This window comes from Natator depressus, chromosome 18, assembly GCF_965152275.1.
Source record: "Natator depressus isolate rNatDep1 chromosome 18, rNatDep2.hap1, whole genome shotgun sequence".
Taxonomy (NCBI): Eukaryota; Metazoa; Chordata; order Testudines; family Cheloniidae; genus Natator; species Natator depressus.
In genome coordinates this window covers 4,310,709-4,330,822 of record NC_134251.1, presented here as the reverse complement: position 1 = coordinate 4,330,822, position 20,114 = coordinate 4,310,709, and the positions used below count along the sequence as shown (strand labels likewise).

Sequence of the window (20,114 nt, the reverse complement as noted above, 5' to 3'; positions counted from 1 at the left end):
GGAGCCCAGCAGATGCTTTTGCCTCTTTTAGTTCTACAGGCTCGATGTGGCCTAGTCTCCCTTTCCTAGAGGTGAATGCCAAGGTGGGCTCGCCAACATTACAAGACAGCTAAAATCCACCAAGTCATAGCAACAGCCATATCATTCTCAGCATGTCCCCTATGAATACTTCACTTGTTTGACAGGCAGTCTGGAGGCTGCTGACCTACAGGACAGTCCACACCATGCTAGTTGACAGCTGTGCTTTCCCTAAGGCATCTATGCCACTTTGCAGAAATGAGCTGGTACTGTACAGCAGGGCACCCACATTTTGCTCAAATGAGGGCCTATTGGTAACTTCCAGGAGCCAGAGCTGCATGCATACCTTGCATAAAATGTCTGTCAACCCCTCATTCTCAGAGAAGGGTAGCTCCGAGAACACAGATGCCAGTATGCCATGTTCTACTCTGATCTAAGTGGTTTCAACTTGAACCAGGATGGAACATTTCAAGCTAGGAGCCGTCAATATCATGGAATGTACATTGCATTAAAGCAGAGGACAGCTGTGGGCCACCTTACCACCCCATCAGTACCTCTTTCACTGCCTCTGTGAGGCCCACTTCTCCTGGAGCCAAGCCCTCCAGTCCAGCTCTCTGCTTGATGGCCTCCGTGATCAGCTTGCTGTGTCTCAGTATTATCTCGATGGCTGTACTTTCACTGGTGGCCACTGAAGGAAAAGAATATATTAAGAATGGAGGGGGTTCCTGCAGGCTCTTATCTCTATTCACCCCATTTCAGACAGGGGCACCTCCCCTCAGTGGGAAGGCTTCCCTTTGAGAGCTGGGGGAGGGTCAAGGACTAAGGTGAAGACTTTGGTGGCATTAGTTATGGCTGTGAAAACACCATTCAACAACAAATCCAATTAGAAATAAAGCAGGAGTAACAGTGTTCAATGCTTGTCCACTTTGGAGCGTGGGGTGAGAAGAACAGGTTTCGTGATTCTTTTGAAGGAATTTCTTTAAAGAAACACAGTCAACTTAAACAATCATCACACTTCTCTTTGAGTGCATCCTGCCTGCTTTTGTAACCAGCAGTGCCCAAGATTGCTGTAGTGGAACAAATTAGAGGATAAATATATTTTCTCTAGTTTTTCCAGTGTGTTTACCTGGTGCATTTAACAGCAGTTTGTGTACAGTCAGCTTCACTCTTTCCCAACATTGCGAGTCAGCCAGCTGAGCGCCACTCTCGTTTGTGTGAGATTATTATTCAGTAAGTGGGGAAAGAAAAGCATTTTAAAGTAGAAAAATGTAATTATAGTTGGCAGGGAAACTCTGAGGCAGAAATAAGTTCTAGAGGGTCAGGCAGTGGACCTGTATCAGCTGTGGCCTTGGAGTTACCATTAGCTTATGTTTTCAAACTGATAGGGTTTCAGTTTGATGGTACCTCTTGAATTCTTTCAAAATCAGTTTTTTACTGAAAGTGCTAACCAGGTGCAGGGAGGTGACACACTTGCATTTTCGTTACCTGGCAGGACACCAGGGAGGGGGAACTGAGTCAGGGAAAGACAAACACCCTCCCCAGGCCTCAAAAGCTTTGCTGATTTCTAGAGACAAATGCTGCGTTGTTTGAAAGAGTTTAGTAAATATCAGTTCTCCAGTCCTGCTGTGTCCCCTTATTTCTCATTTCAATGAGCAATATGCTACACAATTCTAGCAATGCATAACACCACATGAAAAGCTGTTGTTCTGGTGTTTACGGCTCCAACTATAAAGAGTGTGTGCTGGAAGTCATACAAGAAAGATGGCTTTCACCATTTTTCCAGCCAAGTTGGGGGAAGACCCAAGGGATTCAGACACACAGCCAAACCTCTAGATGCTTATCTGAACTCTGAAGCATTTAGTCACCACTTCACAGGATTGGGGTGAGAACTGTTGTACATCTCTACATCTGCAGCAGGGGGGAGTGCAGGAAGTGAGAAGATCTGGTGGGATCTGAGAGGAAAGCACCTCTAAAGCATAGGAGGAAAGTAGACTGAGTGAGATTTGTTGTTGACTGCGGGAGGGAGGCTCTGTAGATAATCCATTTCCGATGTCTGCGGGGATGAGGGGGAGAAGGATGGGTGGGAACAATGAGAAAGGCACCTCAGGGAGGATCTGGTGGGATCTAGAAGGAAAGCATCTTTGTCCAGAATACAACATCACTACCTGTTTGGAAGAAAAACTCTGCATCGGGTTCCTTCCGGATTTCCTCAATGAGCAGGTTCAGAGGAAGCTCTGCCTCTCGCACTGCCAGTAGCAGCTGCCAAACGGCAGTCACCGACACAGTTTGTTCTTCCAGTGCTGCAGATACGAGTGAGCTGAAACCACTCGAGTCAGTCTCCCTCTTCACAATCTGTTCCATTACCTTCAAGAAACAGGCACCAAGACACTAAGAGGAACTTCTATGCATCTGCCACAGACTAGCCAACTACCCATCTGCCTGCTGGAGATCTGGACTCTCATTTTGATACTGCCCTGCTGAGACCTATACCAGGAACATGTGTCACGTGACCAAAATGCTTGAGCCATGCAGCAGCTAATGTGCAGCCAGACTGGGTACTTACAGGAGTACTAGTGTGCGATGAGACATGCCAGTACCAAGAGAAACTGAGGCCATTCCCTTGGCTGTGGAGCGAGTAGTTGCTATTTGGCAACTTTTAGCTCCATGAATCCATCTTTTGCTGTGTTTTGCCGCACCTGGTGAAAGCTAACAAGACATTAACCCAACTTCTGCAGTAAAAAAACCCACACCGGGTTGCACTGATGAATGAAATAATCAGGTCCTCCTTAGCCTTCCACATACAAATCAGGGTTTAGGACACCATACTCTAGTCAAATATGAAGACAGACAATCCTCTCACCTCTCTTTCTCCAGGAGCTAAGTTTTGTGCAGCTGAGATCCCTCGCAGCAGCATCTGTGTGTCCATGAAGAGCTCTGCAAAGTTTTCTTGGTATCGTTTCAGTAATTGGGTCCCATAATCCTCTGGGGTCCTTCTGGCTGAATGCAAATGAAAACAACAGTTCAATATGTTGTGCCTTTCTGATGCTCAGAGCTAAGGGGATAAAGCAGATAGGGGACCACACTGGCACACTAGGTTACTGCAGTAGCCTTTCATTTGGGAGACCTGGGTCCAAATCCAAGCACAGGATGCAAGGAAAAAATAGGTTTCAGTTCTAATCACTAATGATCTGTAAACTGAAAACTGAAGGAAGCACAGATTCTCCTCACAAGAGCCTTGGAGGCCAGGGGGTTGCAGGACAGGTCTGAGGTGTCTTGGTAGTACTGTGCTATGAATATCAGAGGTAGATACTCCAGTCAGAATGGAGTGCCACTGGCAGAGCCCCGGGGATCAGAAGGAATGGATGGCAGCAGGTGTGAGGTGCACTGCACTGGCTGAGCTGTGTAACAGAAGTTTGCAGTGTCCACCTGCCCTTTAGTGAGGTCTAGCCAAAGGCTATTAGCCATTCAGTTGTCTGAGCTCTAAACTTATCCATATAAAAGGAGACATTATAAACTGTACAGTGTGTGTATACACATAAGTCTCCTGGCTGCAGATAGATATTCCTAGTCTATTCAAAGCATCAGTCACAGTCCGCCTAGTTCAGAAGATCAAAGGCTCAGCTTCTTAAACAGACCTTATAGTCCAGCATATGAAGACAATATTGTGAGACGATCCTTCACAGTTTCTCCTTTCGATTCCCCTGTAGTTAGAAGGTTCCATTGCTGACTTTTAGTTGTCGTTACATTGAGGGCGCCTATGGTCTATAAGTCACAGACTGTGAGTAACTCTTCAGGTGCGTACAAGTAATATATTAAATACACTACACCATTTCCCAAACAACCACATGGCCAAGATAATCTGGGTCTGGGTAGGCGGGGTTATCTTTGATGAGAATATTTAGGGGAAAGTAAAGCAAATTGTGGATTACAAAAGAGCAGCCAAAAAACAAACAAACAAAAAAACCCCAATGCCTCTTCTGAAGACCTGAGAAATGAGGAACCTAGAATGCCACATTCCACTGTAGGCACAGCAACACCAGAACGTAGTTGAAAACTTGAGTGAATCAGGAAAGAGCACCAATGAGATTCAGATGCTGAAGGAAGGAATGAGTTACAATTACAGAGCTATTGGGCTTTTGGGGAATAGATAGAGAGTCTCAAAGAATTGGAAATGTACACACTGTAAAGAGAGAGCACAACTCTTTAGGGTGGTGAAAGGGGGCAATGGGAATTAATGGATGAAATTAAGAAAAGGAAGATTCAGAGTGAACATCAGAAAAAACTTCCTGCCAGTGAATTAAATGAGACAGTGGCCTGGTCTCCCAAGGGAAGCGGTGAAAGCCTCATTGCCCAATCTAGCTTTAAATGTAGCATCCTGGAGCTGTAAGGAACAATCCTGCACTGAGCAGGGAGCTGGGCTAAGAACTAGTAGGTTTTTTTCTCATATTTAATGTTTAAGATTTCATTAAACAAACATTAATTCTTAGAATTGATTCCAAATCTTGTAATCATGTCTAGCCCTGAAAATGCAAGCACACTTAGTATGAGTCACTTAAACTCTGTCCATAGCAATAAGGTACATTTCACATCACAGTAATACTCTACCAAATCCAGAGCTGTTCAATTTGACACACAGTGCAGTGCGGTATCAGTGGACTCTCCCTTGCTCTTTACTTCCATGGTAAAGAACTGTGCTTCTATTTATTCCAATTTCAATTCCAGAATATGCAACTCATGTAATGAAGGAATGCTCCTCCCTGGAATGAGTATTATCATTAGATAATTAACCGCATTCGGAGTCTGATGTTTCAAGGGAAGCAATGGTGCTCAACAAATGATGAGGCAAACTGTCTGCCTGGAATGTTTGTCACAGAGGGATTTCTTGGTATTATGAGCACAAATTTGCTTTCTATTAAACTTTCATTTACATTTCACTGCATTTCAATTTAGTTTTTAATTTTTAAGTGGCTTCAGCACTGATGAAAGATGCTGGCCTATTTGAAGTCCAGGACGGAGGACCTAGGCCCACATAGGACAGAAGGTCCAACCCCACTCAAATGAGGAATGGTCCTCAGAGCTCAAAAAACAGAGCTGCTGTGGCCGAGGAGAGGCACCCTTCCCCCAGCCCTGAGCTGCTGCAGCAAGAGAGGACTGGGGGAAGTCCTCTCTCCCCACTGCAACCTGCATCCCAAACCCCTCATCCCTGCCCCCCCCAGAGCCTTCAACCCCAGCCACTGCCCTCGCCCCCCCTACACCCCAACCCTCTGCCCTAGCCCTGAGCCCCCTCCTGTACCCCAATTCCCTTACCCCATTGTACCCCAACCCTCTGCCGCACCTTGAGCCCCCTCCCACACTCTGAACCCCTCGACCCCACCCCGCCACACATCTCCTCCATATTGGTGCACATAACAAAATTCATTCCACACATGGATCTAAGAAATTAGATGGAACATTGCTGAGGAGGAGGTGCAGTGACTCAGTGCAGCCATGGACAGGGAGTGCCTAAATAGAGAAGGTGCAACCAGAACCTCAGCAGGAGGTTATAGAGGAGCCAGAATAGGGGCTGCACTGGGCACACTGGAGGTAGGCATCTGCCAGGGTCTCCTGTGTGGGATCGAATGCCTTGGAGCCTGAAATGTTTCACAGAAATGACTACAAATGCATTCATAGTGGTTATTTGGGAGTTACACTCTTTTCTCCCCAATGCTGTGGTGATCCATACTTTCGTGGTCTCAAGCTGCAATTACACTTTGACACTGCCCAGCAACCTACTCCAAACTGCAGCTGTGGCAAAACACAGCAGCACAATTACTCAAGGACTTTGCATTCAACAGATATTAATGCAGACTCAAGGACTCCAGCAGCAGCCATCACATAGGGACTGCTTCAAAGGTCTCATTACTACCACACACTGATGCTTAAACACAGTAACAGTGCCAGTCTATGTGACAGCCCTATGTCCTGTCCCTGGGAAAGAACTACTGACTCTCCCATGTTACTATATCGACATGTACCTGTGACACAGGAAAGCCCCTCCCTTTTAACTTACTCTATGACACATCTGTGGGACCCTCCTGGGTAAGGCCAAACACCAGTTCTAGATTAGATTATTAGAGCTGGATTTTCATAGGGCTACATTATAAATTTACAAAACAAACTGTATAAATGCCAACTAAACGCTGCAGGATTGCAGCCACTAACGGAAAGAGCTCCAAGGGAAGGCCTGGGTTCAGTGTGGGAACCTATATTTCATATGGTCATTCATGATGTGGAAGGTGTAACTGTTTAAGTGGCCCATCTGCTGCAGAGGTTATAGCTTTGCCCACTCTCCACCTCTGGTTCTCTCCTTAGTCCTGTAAATTATATCTAGCTCTCTGATAAAACCTTGTAAGATCCTGAGAAAGATCTCAGGGACACCCATCAGCTCTGGGAGACTGTAGGGCTTATATGCTCTGCAGAACCAAAGAGACTCCTGTGGAATTTAGTGGGTCAGATTCTCAGCTGGCATCTGATTTCCATCGATATACACAAACTGAAAATCTAGCCCACATTCTCCACAGGAGTCCCAAGCCATGGGGAAAGGCACTCAAAACCAGCCTTCTAAAAGAAAGCTAGTCACATCCTGAGCTCTGGAGAGAGACTCATTTCCCTCAGCGGTGAGATTGGCTAACATGAAATACTGGGCATGAAAGGCGATGTTTGTGCTTGAATGCTTTGGTATCTGCGAGATTTTGGTATCTGCTTTTCTCACATAAGGGGGCACCTGTACCAGCAGCCAAATATGCCACTAACACATCAGTGCATCGAACAGTGGAGTTTGGCAATTCTGCCTATAAAAGGAACACTGTATGCAACCCTAGGTTTGTCGCAGATACCAGTGCTGTTATGTTCATGTGATTAACTAAAAAGCTTATTTGTAATTAGATACTGGACAGAAACACTCTTTTATTTAACAGATTAGCTTTAAATCATTAGATTTAAATTTCACCAAGAAGCAGTTATGGGCTTGCATATGGTAACACTTGCTCTGTATCATAACATGGGCCTGGGGAGGGACAGACCATTGTCACTGGCAAGGTCCTCTTATCCCATTGTTCTTTCACTCATCTGGTGTTTTGTGAAAATAGTCTCCATTTCTGCTTTTATAAAAGTAAGCTTTCAGAAGTGCACTGAAGTCCAGACAAACATCCAAACTTTCTGGCCATTATCTGAACACTTTGAAGACTTCACAGACTCATGGATTCTAAGGGAAGAAGGGACCACTGTGATCATCCAGTCTGATCTCCTGTGTAACACAAGCCACAGAACTGCCCCACAATAATTCCTAGAGCAGATCTTCTAGGATAACATCCAATCTTGAGTTAAAAATTGCCAGTGATGAGAATTTGCCTTGGTAAATTGTTCCAATGGCTAATTCCCTCACTGTTAAAAATTTACATCTTATTCCAGTCTCATTTTGTCTAGCTTCAACTTCCAGGCACTGGATTGTGTTATACCCTTCTCTGACAGATTGCAGAGGCCATTATCAAATATTTGCTCCCCATATAGGTACTTATAGACTGTGATCAAGTCACCCCTTAGCTTTTCTTTGTTGAGCTAAATCCATTAATACCTGTGCCATCAGACACAACTGCTGCTGCCACCAAATTGTCTAGCAGAAGGTGCAGATCAGGGAATGATGCTTTTACAGCCCCAAGGAGTTTTACCAAGCTCTCAGCTTTCAGGGTCTTCTCTTCCACCACCTTCCTGAGCAGACTCTCCATTGCCTCCCCGTGGGAGCTGCCTTCACAGCAATCCAGAATCACCTGAAGGAACAAGCAAACAACCAGTTATGAGAAATTCTTAATGACTTTTATGTCTGAATGACTCAAGATGGCCTAAAATGGCATAAGATTACACAATGCTCTATTAGTTTTGTATAATCTTTTTACACTTTTTCTAGTATTGCACCTACTGTATCCATTGCTTCAGCTGTATTTCACATCATACTTTGAAGTATTTATAAGGTGCCTGTAACTTTGGTTTCTAAGCACACTATATGTGACTGACATTTGTCAACCAGAAAAATAGGTTGTGAAGAAACACGTCTGGAGGACAAAGACTGAACGGGGGAGGGTGGTCTCAGGCTGAAAGAGACTTCCAACCTGTGTATGGAAGATCTGTTTGCATTATCTATCAGGGTGAGACACTGCTTGATTCAAATCCTGTCTAGTTTATAGAACTCAGATTGCAATTTTACTTTTATTTCTTATGTAACCAACTTTGATCTGTACGCTTTATTATTTATAATCACTTACAATCTGTCTTTCTATAGTTAATAAACCTGTTTTATATATTACCTAAAACAGTGCTTTTTGGTTGAAGAGCTTGGGAAATCCGCTCAGATTGTAAGGGCTGGTGGACGTCCACTTTCCTTTGTAGAAGTGGCAGACTGAGTAATAAATTTACATTGTTCAGGCTTCTGACCAGGGCAAGATGGTACAGCCCTGGGGCGTCAGGCTGGGAAGCTGGGGGGAATTGGCTGGAGTCTCTCTACTGCTGTTGTGTAAGTGCAGTACCTGGAAAGGTTTGCAGCTTGTCACAGCATCACAGTATGAGAGGGAGCCCCAGTTGGTGGCACAGACTGCTCAGTGGCACCCAGTTCCAGATGGCACCTCAGGGAACCCGTCACATAGGTATATGTAGTTTATTGACCTCCCTCTATGCACAAGGTCAGATCATAGAATCATAGAATATCAGGGTTGGAAGGGACCTCAGGAGGTCATCTAGTCCAACCCCCTGCTCAAAGCAGGACCAATCGCCAAATTTTGCCCCAGATCCCTAAGTGGCCCCCCTCAAGGATTGAACTCACAACCCTAGGTTTAGCAGGCCAATGCTCAAACCACTGAGCTATCCCTCCCCCCAGTAGGATTATGTTTTCCCACTGAACCTGGCACTTAGAGTTGGTCAAAAAATGGAAAAAACATTTTTGACAAAGAATTTCAATGTTATTTTCATTCTGCAGGTTCCAAAAAGATTGTTGATTTATTCAAAATAAATTTCCTTTAAAAAATTTTTTTGGTTTTAGTTTTTTTTGTTTGTTTTTTCACTTTTTTCTTTTTTTGCTCCTGGAAAATGGGTGGAAGGGAGAGAAACCTTATTATTTTAATAAATACCTTATTTGTTAACAGTGATTTATTTATATGACCCAGCCATGGACCATCCCTTATGCATGGTATAACAAATACTTAGCACAAGATTAAAAACACACTCTGAATACAAGATTGCACTTCTCGAATACAGGCAGTAGCAGAAGAGATGGTCTTTTCACAAGGAATAACAGATACCACATTCCAAACACAGGCTAGCATGGACACTATGCAAGAAAACCCTTTACAAATAGCAGACTCTACATTGCTCTGCTGTCAGCAAATAGTTGTGAAACCCACTGGAAAAGTGTTTCATCTCCTTCTGCTACTGCTACCGATTACTCTGTTAGCTCAAGTTGTAGATCTGTGCTGTGACTGTAAAAGGTCCAGACCCTGCTAATGACACAGCCTGGGGGTCAGCATGGTTCTACATGATGGAATTTGCATTTTTTCAATTTGTTTTTTAAATTAGGAAACTGCATCAAAAAGTTACGTTAAAAGAACATTAGGATTGAAAAGTCAAGCTCTCACAAGTTAGGAAATGCCACAGTTAAGGTTGCACATGCAACCTTAATTCAGCCCCCTTGTCTGTATGCATTATGATAGCTTTTAATTACATGATCACATACTATTGTTTCCATGGGACCCCTGCCTCATTCAGTGCACAGGATGGAACTGCTCTCGGGGTGAATCAGCATTGTGTGGGGGGGGGGGGGGAGAAGAAGAGAGAGTTACTCACCTTCTGCAGAAACATAGGTTCTTCGAGATCTGTGTCCCTGTGGGTGCTCCACTTTAGGTGTTTGTGTGCCCCTGCCCTCAGAATTGGAGATTTATGGTAGCAGTGCCTGGTTGAGTCACACATGCGTGGTCCCCATCTCGCACCACTTCAGAAGGCTAATTGGTGCCATGCGACCAACCCCCTCTCTGTTTCTTCTCTACTGCAGAGCACTAGTGTGAAACTCCGAAGTAGAGGGGAAGAGGGAGGGTAGTGGAGCACCCACAGGGGAAACATCTTGAAGAACCTATGTTACTGCACAAGGTGAGTAACTTTCTCTTCTTCTTCTGCCCTCCGGTAGGTGGAAGGGGCTTCAGAGTTGAAGTCATAGCAGATGAGAGTACAGAGAGTCCAAACAGGGTAGCGGAGGTTGCATGTTGTTCTAAAGCATAATGTTGAGTAAATGCATGGACTGAGGCCCAGGTTGCAGTCTTACAGATTTCTGTAATGGGAACATAGTTAAGGAATGCTCTGGGGGTTGATAAGGCCATGGTGGAATGAATGCGAATCCTCAAATGGGGTTGTTGGACATGCTGATGGTAACAGTTTTATGCAATCCAAAATCCATTTGGATAGCCTCTGTGTGGATATGGCATTCCCTTTCGCTCATTCAGTGATTGAAATAAACAGTTTTGGAGACTTACAAAAGGCTTTTGTTTTGTCTATGTAGAAGGCTATTGCCCTGCGTACATCCAAGGTATGTAGTCTGGACTGCCATCTATCCTTGTGGGGTTTGGGGTAGAATATCGGTAGGTGGATAGGTTGATTGAGGTGAAATGATGAGGCAATTTTAGGCAAAATCTTACAAGGGAAACTTTATCTTTGAAAAAGACTGCGTATGGTGGGTCTGCCATGAGAGCGCCCAATTCTCCCATCCATTTGGCAGATGTAATCGCCGTAAGAAAAGATGCAACAAAAAGCATGTCACCCTGCGTTCAAATGGAGGGCAGGTGAGCATTTGAAGGACTAGATTAGATTAAGGTCCCATTGTGGGGTAACTTTTCTCACTTCAGGGTAGAAGTTGTTGAGGCCTTTGAGGAACCTTTTGGTGAGCGGGTGAGCAAATATAGATAATTCGTCTACCTTGTCGTGAAACGCTGTGATAGCGGAGAGATGCACTGCAATCAAGCTCATGGAAAGAACCAACTTTTTAAGTTGTAATAAGTAGTCCAGTATTAGTGGCAAAGGGGCTGAAATTGCTGCAGTTCGTTTTTGTTGGCGCCATGCATCAAATTGTTTCCATTTGTATAGGTAGGTGGTGCGGGTGTTTGTTCTGCAGCTATGTAGTGAAGTGTTTTGTACTTCATTCAAACACATTATTTCAGATCCCTTCAGCCACGGAGTAGCCATGCTTTGAGATGGAGTCTTTGGGGATCCGGATGAAGAATGTGACCTGTGTTCTGAGACAGAAGACGAGGCAGAAGCGGGAGTGTCCGTGGTGGGCATACCGAGAGTTTGAGAAGGTAAGGGTACAAAGTTTGGCAAGGCCATGTGTGGGCTAATCAGAATTACCCTGGTGTTTTCATGTCTGATCTTGTGGCTCACCAGGGTTAGGAGGAGGGTTGGGGGAAACGCGTGTCGATTCATAGATATTAAGGTCAGAAGGGACAATTATGATAATCTAGTCTGACCTCCTCCACAATGCAAGCCACCAAATCCCACCCACCCACTCCTGCAATAAACCTCTCACCTATGTCTGAGCTATTGAAGTCCTCAAATCATGGTTTAAGGACTTCAAGGTGCAGAGAATCCTCCAGCAAGTGACCTGTGCCCCATACTGCAGAGGAAGGCGAAAAACCCCCAGGGCCTTTTCCAATCTGCCCTGGAGGAAAATTCCTTCCCAACCCCAAATATGGCGATCAGCTGAACCCTGAGCATGTGGGCAAGATTCACCAGCCAGATACCCACGAAAGAATTCTCTGTAGTAACTTAGATCCCACCCCTTCTAACATCCCATCACAGGCCATTGGTCCTATTTATCATGAATAGTTAAAGATCAATTAATTGCCAAAATCATGTTATCAAATTACGTAAAGGAGAGGAGCTTTTCACTTCACAAGGAAGCGTTACCCAGAAAGCGGTGACCGAGTCCCGCCCTGGAGCAGAACAGTGGGCATTTGGTGTTTTGTGCCGTTGTAATCAGATCTATCATAGGGAATCCCCAATTCTTGAAGATGTTCTGGAGAACGTGTGTGTCCAGTTCCCACTTGTGGTCCTGGAAGAAATTCCTGCTTCGTGTATCTGCCATAGTGTTCTGGCAGCCAGGTAGATATTGTGCTGTAATGTGGATATTGTGTCTGATGCACCATTGCCAGAGTCTTATGGCTTCTACACAGAGGGAGTGTGATTGTGCTCCCCCTTGTCTGTTTATATAAAACATGCAAGCCATGTTGTCCGTGAGGATCTGTATGGTCTTGCCTTTGATGATCAACAGGAACTGGGAGCAAGCATTGCGAACAGTTCTCCGTTCTAGAAGATTTATGTGCAGAAGAATTTGCATTGGGGACCAGTGGCCCTGGATAGAATGCAGGCGTAAATGTGCTCCCCAGCCCAGAAGTGAAGAATCTGTCGTGATGGTCATCATTGGGGGAGTTTGTGTGAATGGCATCCCTAGGCAGACATTGTCTGGTTGAGTCCACCAGAGTAGAGACTCTTTTACCTTGTTTGATATTGTGAGGCACTTGTTTATATTGTGTCTGTAGAGGACATAAGCCAATTGGAACCAGGCTTGTGGGCACCTCATATGGAGTCTTGCATGCTTGACGACATATGTTGTGGAGGCCATGTGGCCTAGTAGTTGCACGCATGTCTTGGCAGTAACTTGAGGACTGATTTGTACCATGGAAATCAGGTGGGTTAAGGTGAGGAATTGTTGTTGTGGTAGAGAGGCCATCGCCCCGGGAGAATTGAGGTAAGCTCCAATGAACTTAATTTCTTGCACTGGTGTCAGTGTAGACTTTTGTGCATTTATCCGGAGGCCTAACCTTGTAAAGAGCCCGAGTGTCTGTTCTGTGCCATCTAGTGCCGCTTGTTGTGTCGGTGCTTTGACAATCAGACAATCGTCCAAGTATGGGAATATCATAATTCCTTTTCTGCATAGGCAGGCAGCCACAACAGCAAGGACCTTTGAAGAAACTCGAGGGGCAGTGGATAGGCCAAAAGGAAGGAACTTGTATTGGAAGTGATCCTGTCCTATTGCCAACCAAAGAAACTGCCGACATGAGGTATGGATGGTTATATGAAAATACACATCCTAGAGGACCAGTCCCCCTTTTTTAATGCCGGGATTATGGAGGCTAGCATGACCATCTTGAAGTGTTGGGTTTTTACGAAATTGTTGAGAAGTCTGAGATCGAGAATGAGTCTCCATCATCTTTTTTTTCTGAGAGAGAAAATAACATGAATAGAAACCCTTCCCTTGCTATTTTGATGGTACCAGTTCTACTGCTCCTAGATGCAAGAGATGGGCAACCTCTTGTTACAGTAGATGTTTGTGAGAGGAGTCCCTTAAGGAGGATAGAGAGGGAGGGTGGATGGAAGTAAATGGGATGGAGTATCCGATCTTGATTATCTCCAATACACATCCGTCTGTTGTGATGGACTGCAAGTCTGGGTAGTATCGGATAAGACGGTCTGAGAAGGGAAAGGGTTCCAGCGTTGAAAGATGTAGCGTTCTCGGGCCCTCGACCAACACATCGAACTTGCTGTCTAGAGGATGGCTGGTGGACGTGGCAGCTTGTGGTGGAGACTGTTGTCTCCTTAAAGACCTTTGTTTACAACCCTGAGGTTCGTACTGCCTGTTTGATTGTGTATATGGTGTAGATTGGAACTTTTGTGGATTGTAATATTTGCTCTGTCTTCTCGTGTTCCTAGGGGTATAAATACCCAGGGATTTGAGAGTTGCCCTTGAGTCCTTGAGAGTATGTAAAGACTCATCAGTTTTGGCCGCAAAGAATTTAGGTCTATTAATGGAAAATCTTCAGTGTCAATTGCACCTCTCTGGGGAAGCCAGAGAGATGCAACCAAGAAGCTCTCCTCCTGACTATCACAGTAGCTGTAGACCGGGCTGCCATATCTGCAGAGTCCAAAGCAGCCTGCAAAGCCATTCTGGCAATCAGTTGTCCTTCAGAGGTGAGTGATCTAAATTGTTCTTTTTTCTCCTCGGGGAGAAATTCAATACAGTCTGCTAATTTTACATAATTTGTGTGGTCGTATTTTCCAAGTAGTGCTTCATAGTTGGCAATTTGAAGATGGAGAGTCACCAAAGAATAAGCCTTGCGGCTGAAGAGGTCAAGCCTCTTCCAGTCCTTGTCATATGATGTATTTTTGGGGAATGGTTGTCTGCCCTGTTTGCTGACTGCCTCAACAACCAAAGAATTTGATGTGGGGTGGGAAAAATGGAGTTCTGTGCCCTTCAATGGCACATAATATTTTCTGTCAGAGCTCTTACAAGTTGGTGGAATGGTTGCTGGAGTCTGCCAAATCAGTCTAACTGGTTCCATCATGGATTCATTCATGGGTAGGGAGATTTTTAGACGAGGTAGACATCTATAGAATGTCAAGAAGTTTGTGTTGTGTTTCTTGGATTTCTTCCAGTGAGATGTCCAAGGAGCTTGCGACCCTCCTATAGAGGTCTTCAAAATTGTTTAAAGTCGTCCCCAGTGTTTTTTTGAGGGGGAAGGGGCAGGCGGAGGGGATGGTGGTGTCATCAGGAGAAGATGAAGAAAAGTGGAGGGTAGGTTCAACATCCTAGTCACAGGGTTCATCCTGTTCTGCAGGCACCTCCTCAGGGGGCTGAGATGGTCCCAGTACCATGGACTGGGAGGTTTGCAGTGGTTAGAGGGATGTGTCATCCGTGGTGTCCAATATGACCATTGTGGTGGAGGTGGCATGGGTGTCATCCATGGGTACTTGTACCACTGAGGTTCTTTGGCCTCGGCATGATATCCTCTGTGTGATGGGGCATGCCCTGCCGGATCGTGAATGGGAAAAGAGTGTTGGGAGAAATAAATCTCTCCATTATCATCATCATCATCATCGCTGGAAAGAGGGGGAGCTGAATGAGGTATACTGGAAAGGTGACTTGGTACTGAGCGAGCTGGGGGAACGCTAGTGCCGAAGATGGGTAATTCAGGCATTGAAGAGACCGTCAGATCCTTTTGTAGCTAGAACTGATTCAGTACCGACTGTGGCGGTGCCATTGGGGTCGTAGCAGTTGGTGCTGCTGATTGTGTCGGTACAGGCATGCACGCCAGCTGCAGTATACCACCAGTAGGTAGCAGCATGGCTTGCATTAGCGGGGAATTGCTGGGTGCCAGGTTGGCTCCGGCGGTGCAGAAGCATGGGGTTTCATTTTCCCCTTACTACTGTATCAGAGCTGACTCATTTAGAGTCCTTAGCTCTCGCTGTATCCATGGAACCGGAGGGTGCTGCTACCTCAGTTGTAGAGGCTTATGGAGTGGTCGGTACAGACTGAGCATGCTGGTGCGGGGAACGCCTTTTCTTGGCCGTTTCCCGAGTTGGCGAAGCCACAGGATGCTTTTCAGCCGCCTTTACAGTTGAGTGGTCTGTTGTCTGAGCCTTAGTAGAAGAGCCTCTGTCAGAGGTTGCCATAGGTGATTTGTGTCTGGGGTGTGTGTGGGGGGGAAGGCAGGGGGTGAGTGTCCTTGCTTCCAGCTCAGATGCTGGCCTGAGGGACTTCTCCATTAGGAGTAATTTTAGTTACAAGTTCCTGGCTTTCCTGGTCCTGGTTGTTAACTTATGGCAGTGCGAACACTTTTGAGGGATGTGTTCTGTCCAACACTGGTATCGATAGCCTTACAGGTGAGGCAGCGTTTAAAGCCAGGGGAACAGGGCGTGCCCCTGAGAGGAGAGCTTCGTCCCCCCATGAAGGGAGAACTGGGAGTAAAGGTTCAACGAAAACCTACTTCTAGTCAGGAAATAGGATTTTGGGGAGGGAGGGGGAATAAACAGGGACAAAACAAATGAAAACAGGTTGACTATTTCTAATAGTACTAGAACTAACTGGGGTTATTCTACACTAAATAAGCTCTGAGGCACTGCTAAGTGCACCGACTCACAGCCAATGGCGGTAAAGAAGGAACTAAGGGCAGTTGGTCGCACAACGCCAGTTGACTGCCTAAAGCAGCACAAGACGGAGACCGCATATGTGCAACCCAACTAGGCACTGCTAACATAAATCTCTGATTATAGCTCGGGGCACCCATAGGGACATCACTCAACGAAGAAGTCTGCATTACATTTTACAATTTCATAAATAAAACACCACTACAAAGAAAAAATCAACAGAATTTTTGGGGGAGTACTTAAGATTTCAAAAAAAGATGGTTTTTCAACAAAAAAAAAATTGAAAAATTTCAGCTAGCTCCACTTGCTCTTAATGCATACAGATCTACACTCCTGATGCAGCATCAAGGACCAAGAGCTCAGATCCATGCAACCTCTTGGAGCATCTGTGCCTCAGGCTTTGTAATACCTGTGGTGGATGCTCACTGCTTTGTGTGACCCTTCCTTCTCATGTACCCACTCCCATTTAATCATGTCTCCTTCAATGGAGGAAGTTTACCAAACATTGGGCTAATCTCTAAAGCCAGGAGGGGTAAACTTGGGATTCTGATAATAGCACCTTCTCTGGCCTTCTAGAATGGCTGGCAGCACAGTTCATGCTCAGAGATATTTTGCTGGGAGCAGTTAATAAAAGGAGCCTGTAACAAACAGTAATTTAAGAGACTATCGTAGGTAAGAACAGAGATTCTCAGCTCAGGTGCTGTGGCCTCAAGTCAAACCCACTCACACAGAAAGCAGGCTTCATTCACACCAATGGCCCCAAGGATACTCTCTATTCATTGCAATACTGTGTCATAGGGCAACAAACAGGCCCAACTAACTGCAACAGAAATGAGGTTGCAGGCACCTTTACCAAATATATCACAGGTCACACGCAAGAGAATTCAGAGTTTTGGTGTACATAGATGGATTGTAAACAGCCTTCCCCAAACAATGCAGAAAGTGCTAAACCGTATAAAACAGAAGGTCCTTTAGGCTAGGCCAGTCTGTGTGCACAACGCAGTCACTCGCAGGTGAACACTGCTAATCCACCAGGAAATACTAAGCATTGCAATTTGTAAATTTCAACTATGCTGAATATCAAAAATTGAGAAGAGGATGTTCTGCATATGGGGATGTTTTACACGTATGAACAACTGTTTTTCCAGTTTAAGTAAACCAAAAGCTTTGGAGAGTTACCTGAAAGATAACGTAACAACTGAGACAAACACATACACAATGACATGCCTACTAATTAGGCTGGGGTGCGGGTATTCAACACTGGAGTTTTAATTTCCTGACCTGACCTTCACAACCCTGTGGTAGTGCATTGCTCTCTGGGTTCACTACAGTGGACTTTCCCAGAACTTATAAAGAACAGGATAGCTCAGTGGTTTGAGCATTGGCCTGCTAAACCCAGGGTTGTGAGTTCAATCCTTGAGGGGGCCATTTAGGGAACTGGGGCAAAAATTGAGGATTGGTCCTGCTTTGAGCAGGGGTTTGGACTAGATGACCTCCTGAGGTCCCTTCCAACCCTGATATTCTATGATTCTATGAAGCCAGAATTTCACCCAATATATCTAACACTAGCTGCCTCCCCTCCCGCAGCTTGGCCAGTGGGGCATTCGGTGCATAGACCTGGGACTGGGAGTGCTCATCTCAGTGATGAACCTTTGCAATTCAGCTCTCATATTCACATGGTTCAATTAGAAAGTTAATGGGAGGAACTGAACTATTTCTATTCCATGCTATGCAGGGTAAATAAGGTAGTTACCAGCTCAGGGAAGCAACTGTGACCTGGCAAATCATGTGATAAGTGCTGTGGAACCACATGCACACCTCACACATACAGAGCTTTCAGATTCGTTACCCGCTTCTCCAAGCCAGTCAGGAATCCCTCCTCTCCTGTTTCTAGGAACTCTATGATGGGGCTCAGCTGTGTTACGCTCTGAATCAGCTCTTCCCTGTATTCCAGTAATAGAGCAGACAGGGTCTTTCCCTCTTCTGTGCTCCCTGAGGAAGAAACATTCGGAAATGCAAGAGACAAAACAAGTCACGTTTGAAAAAAAAGTGACAGCAAGAGATTTTCCAGTGAGAGAAAGATCTAAGTGAATAGCAAAGCTTATCCTGAGCATAAGCAGCAGAGAAAAACACTTCACTATTCTCTTTAAACTCTATGAAAGAAAAATATCTCACTTATCTAACAGAGCACAAAGCCGCAAAGCAAACTGGAGGTTAATGACAGGTTTGCGAGGCCACTGCTTTGTGTCAAACTCAAATAAGAAAGGAACAGTCAATCCTGAGGCACAGTCAGAGAACTGGCCGATGCTGGCCACCTAGCCATTGATTTAGACCTACAGTGAGTGAAGGGCAAAGAAATTTCTGAGATTGCTCCACTGAAGGCAGTCAGAGTGGAAATGCAAAATCCTGCTCCGAAAAGCGTGGAGATCTCGGTTAGCGTTTGTGGCTATATCACACACAACAGAGAGCTAGGGCCTGAGTGAAATGAAATCCGCATGCTTGAATAACAGCGTGCTGGGAGAGCGGCAGAAGGGTTTTGGAGGACCCGGTGAAGAGCTGCTCTCATGCCCATGGGGTGTGCCTGCCCTCCTACCTGTTTGCTGCAGGGTCTCTCCACTGTCCTGCTCTCTCTCTAGCAGTGCTGCTTTTATCTTGGGATGTGTGTTTCGGAACAGCTTCAGTACAGACACAACAGTCTCAGCATCCAGACTCTGCTCATCCCTCACTTTGCTGAGCAAGCTCTTGAACGCTGGCTGTTCTTTGGTGTCTTCCAAGCATGCCACTAGCATCTGTAAGACAACAGGAAAACGCTAGCCGGGGTTAGTAACACAGTTAACTGCCCTGTGCGGACGTACACAAAGGTCAGCCACCCACAGCCCCTAGCTCAGCAGAGAGCTTCAGCCCACCGACTGGTGAGGTGCCCAGTGGAGGGGCACATTCTTCTCTCCAACCACATCAAATTCTGTGTCAGCTACAAGAATACTTTTTTAAATTCACCCTAAGCCTTCAGGAAGGAGAACGACAAGCCTACTTGACCAGCTTTTATATTTATTGTCAGTCTGACAAATTGTAGCTGGCAAGTGGCCCTATTTCAGGCCTGAATACATCTCTTCAGGAGCCTGTGCATGAGCCAGATTCCAACAGTGCTGAGGTACCTAATAAAACACATTCAAAGCAGTTTTGGCAACTCAAGGCCGGAGTGGGGAATACTACGTTTCACTGCAAAACAAGGAGGTCACTTGTGTGCATGGAGAGAGGGAAGTTTTTTTTAAGCAAGACTGTCTGGGAACCTTTGACCTCAAGTCAGAAAACCAGGCACACCACACCGAAAAAGGTTTGGTGCCTGATGTTCAGCAATGCCAAGCACACAGAGCTTCAGCTGGTAGCGGTAAGATCAGAATGTGGGGTTCTAAAGTCTATCACTATGTCCCACACCAGCACAATAGGGTGGATGTGCTTGTGCTGCTAGGGAACCTATTAATCGGGGATATAACAGGGGAAAAAAATAAGCTGGAGCTCTCATGGCCATTCCTTAGAGCCCACTAATGTTGTAAATACCGCCCCTTAAGACACAAGCTGTCTCACTCTCAAGGAGAGAAGGCGTCCCTTCAGAGCAGGCATCCTTTATTAAAGACTCCAGGGATGTTACAAAAGTACCTCTGAAGTTGAGCGCATAGCCCAGCTCCAGGGAGAACGGCCATTTTCTGCTATCATCGTCACTTTCATTTCTCTGGTAAAAAGACTGAGGAGAACTGCTTTAGGCCCCATCGGGGATGGGGTACGTGCTTTTTGTAACAGGTGTAAATGCTCACGCATTAGTATTGTGTGACAGTGCAATGAGCTATTGCAAAGAGCGTCCACAGAGGGAGAGCTGCATGAGCCCCAGCTCTTACCCTTCTAATGGCCTTTTTACTGCCAAAGAGAGGAACATGGACATCAAGGGTTCCGTTATAAAGGACCTGTGGGAAGAATGGTGATGCAGACATGTTTGGAGTATTGACTTAAAGATCTTTAATGTGAAGAGCATTTTGGAATAAAAAGTTGATAACCAGACCTAGTAAATTCTCTGGTTTTGCACACCCGGCCCATTTCTTTAAGGGCCTGAT

At 45.5% G+C, this 20,114-nt stretch overlaps 1 protein-coding gene across 2 annotated transcripts in view; it reads right to left on the bottom strand.

The window, feature by feature from the left end:
• ZBTB40 (zinc finger and BTB domain containing 40) overlaps positions 1 to 20,114 on the bottom strand; it is a 75,070-nt gene that overhangs the window by 23,353 nt on the left and 31,603 nt on the right. For both annotated transcript variants that reach the window (XM_074975135.1, XM_074975136.1), the window contains exons 4-9: positions 18,602 to 18,797; positions 17,858 to 18,000; positions 7,631 to 7,823; positions 2,879 to 3,015; positions 2,184 to 2,382; positions 573 to 706 (exon numbers count right to left, since the gene is read on the bottom strand). In XM_074975135.1, coding sequence (XP_074831236.1) covers positions 573 to 706; positions 2,184 to 2,382; positions 2,879 to 3,015; positions 7,631 to 7,823; positions 17,858 to 18,000; positions 18,602 to 18,797 — 1,002 coding nt within the window. The remainder of the gene's footprint in view (positions 1 to 572; positions 707 to 2,183; positions 2,383 to 2,878; positions 3,016 to 7,630; positions 7,824 to 17,857; positions 18,001 to 18,601; positions 18,798 to 20,114) is intronic.